At 58.1% G+C, this 6702-nt stretch overlaps 1 protein-coding gene across 1 annotated transcript; it reads right to left on the reverse strand.

The window, feature by feature from the left end:
• Window positions 1-2250: 2250 nt before the first annotated feature.
• HSD3B7 (hydroxy-delta-5-steroid dehydrogenase, 3 beta- and steroid delta-isomerase 7) lies at window positions 2251-6593 on the reverse strand. The gene is made up of 7 exons (XM_037507198.2): window positions 6159-6593; window positions 5665-5836; window positions 5304-5459; window positions 4892-5000; window positions 4178-4277; window positions 3843-4005; window positions 2251-3380 (listed from the first exon to the last, which is right to left on the reverse strand). Exons 1-7 carry the CDS (start codon window positions 6276-6278, stop codon window positions 2947-2949), a joined length of 1254 nt encoding a protein of 417 aa, XP_037363095.1. The 5' UTR covers window positions 6279-6593; the 3' UTR covers window positions 2251-2946.
• Window positions 6594-6702: the final 109 nt, after the last annotated feature.

Raw genomic sequence — 6702 nt, forward strand, 5'->3', positions numbered from 1 at the left:
AGTATGGATGTGTGAGTGTGAGAGTGTGTGCCCGTATAGAGGCTTTCTGCAGGGTTCCTGCCCCTGGGTACTCTGTACATGTCTTTATCTTTAAGGATGGTGCCCCATGTGAGTTTGTTAATACAGATTTATTTACTCCTCCCTCTCTTCCCACAGCTGCTGACCAACATGTGGTGTGGCCACACTGCTAACGCCAATATTGTGCAAGCAGAGCTTCCTGCTCTGCACACATGCCCACACGCTTATCTTTCTCTGTCTCTGCCAGAGGCTAGGGCTGCACCTGAAGCCTGGGCACTTGGTGTGCACACAGGCCCAGGGGAGGAGGCACACACGGGGCACACACGCACACTCTTGCACACAGCCTTCTGGGACGTTACATGTGGGAAACATTGCGGATGCGGCCAGGGTCAGGGGCCACCCCAGGCGGATGGACAACGAGAGCTTTCCTTCCTTCCACACGTTTACCTTGGAAGTGAGAGAGGCCGGTGTTTATCCCACTGTCCCACGTGATGCCCTTGGTTCCGCTTCAGGGCCCTGGGTTTGGGTGGCTGTTCACTTCAAATGTGCTGGAGTGGCCACGGGGGTGGGCTGAGTCCCGGCCTGGACACATCTTCAGCTATGACGTTGGCAACAGCTGCCCCCGACCCAGGCTAAGATCAAGGCTAGGACACAGGCCGGGGCTTCTGAGGGTGAGGAAGGGACCAGCTCCTCATTGTGTAGGCAGCGTAGGTGCTTACAGGTGGGTTTTGGTGCTAGGTGGGAAGAATGTGAGCAAAGGATGATGTGAGAAGCCCCCGCCTCCTTCGTAGGGAACACACGTAGACAGGATTTTACAAAGTACAAGAACGTGCCCTGCCCTGGGGTTAGACACACGTGCACAGGGTGAAGGACCAGCGTGTGTGTGTGTGTGTGCACGCACAGATCATGTCCCAGAGTCCCAATTCATGTGCAGCATGTGTGCCTCTCTCTCTGTGTGTATGTGTGTGTGTGTGTGAGAGAGAGAGAGAGAGAGAGAGAGAAAGAGAGAATGCAGACGTGACCTTCTGAAACACAACACCCTCCCCCACCCCCACCCCAGCTCAGCAGACTGCCTCTTCCCTACCTGGCTGTTTGGGTCCTGCCTGTGTGTGGCCAATATGTGTAACCCCCCTAGGGGGACTGTACTGAGGAGGGGAGCCGGCCTGTCCATTCCCAGAATGCCCTTTTGCAGGACAGGAAGTTTGCCCCTTGTCTGACTGCAGCCCTCCTGCTCCCATCTCAGGCTTCTTTGGGGACTTCAGGCCCCAGTTCCTCCACCCCACCCCACCCCCCCTTTTCCTTCCTGCCACCCAGCCAGGACACCCTTTCAGCCAGGTGTTTCCGGAATCCCCACAGCCTGGGGCCCCAAGGAGAAGGGTGGAGCCATGGCTGGAGCGATGCTACTGCTTCCCTGAGTGGTATCAGGCCTTTAACTGCCCGTCTCTCTGGGCCTCATTGGACCCCTCCGGGCCCAGCTTTCTACAAGTCCCACATCCTACGATGTGTTTGCTTGTTGGCTGCCGTGTCTGTATGCGTCCTGGAGTCTTGTCTGGGGGCTGGTGTCTCTTGCATGTTCTCGGACAAGTGTGTGCTGCCCGCCCTCCATGCACCTACAGCCATCCAGCCCCTGTGTGCCCTGTGGGTGGTCCCGGGCCTGGCCAGGGCTTGCTGCTTCCCCTCCCCCTCTCTCCAGAGCCCCGCCTCTCACGAAGCACATTGCGTGTTCATCCCATGTGCCTGTGGGTCGATGCACGCTCTTGCCACGCCTCGAGCGTGTGTACATGATGTGTTCTATGCATTCACCCCGCCCGCCCCAGCCCGCCCTGCAGAGGACAAGATGGGTGGCTCCTGGCTCCCTTCCTCACCGCCCCCCCCCCGCCCCAGCCCCCTGCCCACTGTGCAGCCGTGTGCGTTGGCGTGTGTTTCCGTGTCGCTGGCGTGTCACGTGATGTAGCCGTGTTTGCTGACATGAGCCCCTGCCCCTTCTGTTTCTCCGTTGGGTTCTAGAGCTCTCTCCCTCTCCTCCCTGGAGGGGACAGGACTCCTGGGGCCTGGCTGGGGGCCCAGAGCCAGGCCATCCACTCTTGTTAGCCCTCAGAGTCCCATTTCTCTCTATTGGTGACCAAGTTGCAAATGGATAAAACAGGAAAATTCTGCCCCACCCCCAGCCCTGCATGTCCTGTCCCCAGAGCCCCCCACCCTACCCCGGGCCGGGTCGGGCCCCATGGGACGGGAGAAATAGCAACCAATCCAACAGCGGGCGTGCAGTGTGCTCAGTTCCTTCTGTCCCCACACGGGACGCGCGCCGTGGGGAGAGGGAGACAGACACATGGCTGGTGCGGGCGGGACTGGACAGACACAGTCTTGGATGAGGAGCTTTATTCCAGGGAATGGTCAGGTACAGTGTTATCTGGACGTCCTCAGACGAAGAGCCAATGATACTGTAGGTACAGAATTTGGATAGAGGGGTGGAAAGAAAGGAAAACACCTGGATTTCCTTAGCTTTCATTGAGAATTAAACGTCTAAAGGTGATGTTTATAAATAATGGGACGATGACGTCCCCAAAGGAGACAAAGGTCTTGGAAGTGGTCACAAAGCACCTTCGCTCGGAATCCAGGCGCGTGATCATGCCTGGCAGTCAGCAGGCCAGCAAGAGGCTTGTGCAGCTTCTGTCCCCTCTTTGAAAGACCAGAAGTGGGGGCAGGAGACCCTCAGGGGATTCAGACCCTCGCCCAGCCAGTCATCAGGCCTGGGGTGAGAGTGAAGACATTGCACCTCAAAACCCTGCCCTAGACCTTTGAGGCATCAGGACCCAGATTGAGTGCTAAAGATTTAAAAAGTGGAAAGCTCCAGGACAGTCAGTCGGCCCCAGATCCCTGCCTCCAGTTCTAGAATACGACCTTCCCCGCCCATCCTGGCTCAAGGACTCAGGACCTGGACAGTTGTGCTGCGCTGGCTGACTCCATGGCCTGCACCCAGCGGATGGTGCGGGTCCGGCTCTCCTCCCACGAGAACAGGGGCTCATAGCCAAAGTGGCGGTGGGCCTTGTTGGTGCTGACGGTAAAGGTGGTGTTCGCCATGGCCAGTGTGTAGGGGTTGAGCAGAGGGGCGTAGAGCAGCAGCGGCCGCAGCAGCCACTGCAGCAGGGCATTGAAGAATGCCAGGATCAGCAGCACCAAGTAGGGCAACAGGGGGTGGGCACCCACCAGCCGCACTCCACAGGGGCCCAGGAACTCCATGTTGAAGTCCTCGTAGCTCAGGTAGGGGGACTGGTCATAGCAGAAGTACACCTGGCCACCTATCACGGCCGCTCGCCGCTGCAGCTCCCTAGCCACCAGCACGTGCATCCAGGCCACGTTGCCTGTGGTGGGGAAGGGGGACATGCACCTGAGGGCCCCTCAGACCACATAAGTGCTAGTCTCCCCCCGGGCCAGTCCCTCTGGGCCCAAGTAGATGCTGCCCGCCTACTACAGCATGGTAAAGTCCTCTTCTGACACCCCCACCCCACCCCCTGCAGCCACCTGCACCTCAGCCAGCCTGTATGGATGCTGTTCCTTCCTTTGGTCCTGTGTAGATGCTAAGCCTCTCCTGGGGAGATGCTCCTCCCTTCACCACAAGCCCCTCAGCCCAGGACATGTTTTTTTATGTCAGCCTTCCCAACTTGCATGGATCCAGCTGCCTCTGTGGCTTGTGCAATAAGCACACAATCATAGTCTGCCGGGCTGGCATAGGAACCATGCTTTTCTAGCCAGGGCACACCCCTCCCCCCCACAGCACGTGGGGCCTGCCCTAACGGGCCTCCCACCTGCTACCCGAGCCTCACCCACATAGACCCGGCCATGCTCCACAGAGGCCGGGATGGCCCGGAAGAGCCGACCACCTAGGCGCAGGCCCTGGTGGTAGAAGTCCCTCATGATCTGGTGGCCTTCACCGTAGATACCAGTGGGACGCAGGGCACATGTCACCAGGGGCAGCCCCCCGCAGACCTGGGGGCAAAAGGCAGGCACTGCTAAGACCTAGGAGCCAGTGGCCACCCCCTGCTATGGCTTCCAGCTGGCAGGGAAGTGGCCCAGGGAGGATGCAGAGAAGCAGGGTTAGCCCCAGCTCTGCCTCTGGCTGGCAGCCCTCCACCTCCCACCTCATTTTCTCTAGCCTCACCTTCCTTCCATTGGCTTCCAGGACCAGCTTCTCAGCTAGGGCCTTGCTGCAAGGATAGGGGTGTTTGTGTACTACTTCATATGGGGTGTCTTCATTGCCCCTAGTGGGAGAGAAGTAAAATTCTGAAAGTGAAGGGAAGTTAGGGCTCTTGAAATACTGGGGGAAAGGGGCCTCCCTGGTGGCACAAGAGGTTAAGTCTCAGCTCTATGAAGCTATTGGCAGCCACTGCAGCATGGTTTGATCCCTGGCCAGGGAGCTGACCCACATGGTGCCGCAGACCTTCCCTGCCTCGCCCGCTGCTCCCCTCAGCAGTGTATTTCAGTAGATCCGTCTGATCTGTTCCCTACTCTGTCTCTGGTGAATCCTCTCATCCCCCACATCTCTGGCCTACACCCCATTTCTTGTATGCGTAAATTATTTTTTTAAAAGATTTATGCATACAGGAACTGAGATGTAGGCCAGAGGTGCGGGGAGTGAGAGGATTCACCAGAGACAGAGTGGGGAACAGATCAGGTGGATCTACTGAAATACACTGCAGAGGGGAGCAGCAGGTGAGGCAGGAGAGGTCTGCTGCGCCAGCTCCTTGGCTGGCTGGGATCAAACTCATGCTACAGTGGCTGGCGATAACTTGATAGCACTGTCTTTAACCCCTGTGCTACCAGGGAGGCCCCCATAAATCTGTTTTGTAAAAAATGAGGGGTGACCTGAACTCACCTGTAGAAGGGATGACCTTTGGTGTTGGGCCCCACAACTTCCATGCTGCTTGTGTAGACCAGGAACCGTGTTCCACTTTGCACACAAGCCTCTATCACGTTTTGCGTGCCTGGGAGAGGAAATAGTTGTGTGCAAGCTAAAGCTTCCCCCCTCTCTCTCTTTCCTCTCCCATCCCAAATGTGGAGGAGGGCATGTGGCTTTCTTTCCCAGGCCCAGGGAAAAACACAACAGGTAGGTAGGTGAGGGCGGTCTGTTAATGGGCAGGAATGGCCACAGGGCCAACCTGGCTGGGGATAGCACAGGAGAGTCACAAAGGTCAAGGTTGAAGTGGGGCTGGGGAGTAAACAACCAAGATCTGGTCATGAGCTAGGGCAATGTAAGTACATTATTTGAAAAGTGGGGAGCACCTCACCCTGCACGTTGACCTCATGGATGGTCTCAGGACTGGCCCTCCCAAACACGTCCACCAGCCCGGCTGTGTGGATGACCACATGGGCTCCGGCCACAGCCGCTGCCACCTCATGGGCCTGGGTCACATCCCCCTGAATGGCAATCACCTGCACCGGCCCTGGTAGAGGGTGGGGGCAGCCAGAGGCCAAGTCAGAGCTGGGATCATCAGCCAACTCCTGGGTTCTGTCTACACCCTCAGGAGCCACATGTTCTCCATCTGACTCATTCATCCCATCCATGTGGAGAACAGAAACAGGCATCATCTTTTCCACCAGAGTCAAGAAGTCCCCACCCTGCCGTCTACTCCCTTCCCCCATGGTCACCTGTCTTCAGTTTTTCCAGCCAGGGACTCAGGTGCAGGTCAAAGACCCGCAGTTCGCAGAGCTGAGGTTCCTGCTGCAGCAGCATTCTCACCACATGTTCCCCCAGAAAGCCACAGCCGCCTGTGACCAGGTATACCAGCTTCTGGGCCTCTGCAGGGCCTGCCATGCTTGGCTGGGAAGAGATCCTGGCTCACTCGGGTGGCCTGCTGCCTCTTGCCCAGCACCAGCGGCCCACCTGTTACTCCTAGAAGGGGGTTCTGGCCAACTGGACTGGAGCAGTGACCCAGAGGCCAGAGGTGTTCCTGGTGGCTGCAGTTGTGGGTGCAGCAGCCAGGCTTCCTCCCCTCTCACCCTGCTAACCAGTTACTGGTAAGGTTAAGGGCTTGAATCAGGATTTGAGGTAGATGGGAAAGTTCTGGAACAAAAAAGGGAGGGTGGGAAGAAGGAATTGGGGTGGTAGAGGCAGATGGAAAGAACTGGGACAAATTACCTACCTGCAGCCGCTGTCCAGGGCGCCCGGCACCCAGTGACACCCAAACTGGCCTCCGGAGGAGGGGCTTTTGTCTGTCGTTGCCTAGGCCAGCCCTTCCGCTTGCTCCTCCCTCCTGGCCCATCCCTGGGAACGGAGCAGTCCAACTCGGAAGCCACCCTCCATCCCCAGTCCTGCCACAGGGCACCCCCTGGTGGCCACTCTGCACTCCACTGGCACCAGGGTCCAGCAAAGAACTCAGGAAAGGGGGCTGGGGAGGCCAGAAGCTGCTGGTTAATGAGGGCTGAGGGGTTTCCTGGCTGCCGGACGGAGCAGCAGGCAGGGTGACCTCACTCCCGCTGCATGACTCCAGCCCTTCCCTCTTGTTGGATTTCCCAGGAGGCCAGAAGTCCAGCAGCAGCTGTGGTTCTGGGAAGGGAAGGGAGGCCTGACCTTGGCCCCACACTGGCTGGCCTTGGGGAATTTCTGGACAACTGTCCAGCCTATCAGGGAGCCCAGAGTGACGGCGGCTGAATCTGCAGGTCTGGGTTGGCCCAAGAGCCCCTCTC

The sequence above is a fragment of the Talpa occidentalis genome, unplaced genomic scaffold, assembly GCF_014898055.3.
Source record: "Talpa occidentalis isolate TD23 unplaced genomic scaffold, MPIMG_talOcc4v2.1 talOcc4.12, whole genome shotgun sequence".
NCBI classification, from domain to species: Eukaryota; Metazoa; Chordata; class Mammalia; order Eulipotyphla; family Talpidae; genus Talpa; species Talpa occidentalis.

Excerpts from the sequence above, each read along its gene's own strand:
- HSD3B7 (XM_037507198.2), bottom strand. The coding sequence starts at position 6,278 with ATGGGCCAGGAGGGAGGAGCAAGCGGAAGGGCTGGCCTAGGCAACGAC. Across the intron at positions 5,837-6,158 it reads GCCCTGGACAGCGGCTGCAG|CCAAGCATGGCAGGCCCTGC; the intron begins GTAGGTAATTTG and ends ATCTCTTCCCAG. Across the intron at positions 4,006-4,177 it reads TGGAAGCCAATGGAAGGAAG|GTCTGCGGGGGGCTGCCCCT; the intron begins GTGAGGCTAGAG and ends TTTTGCCCCCAG.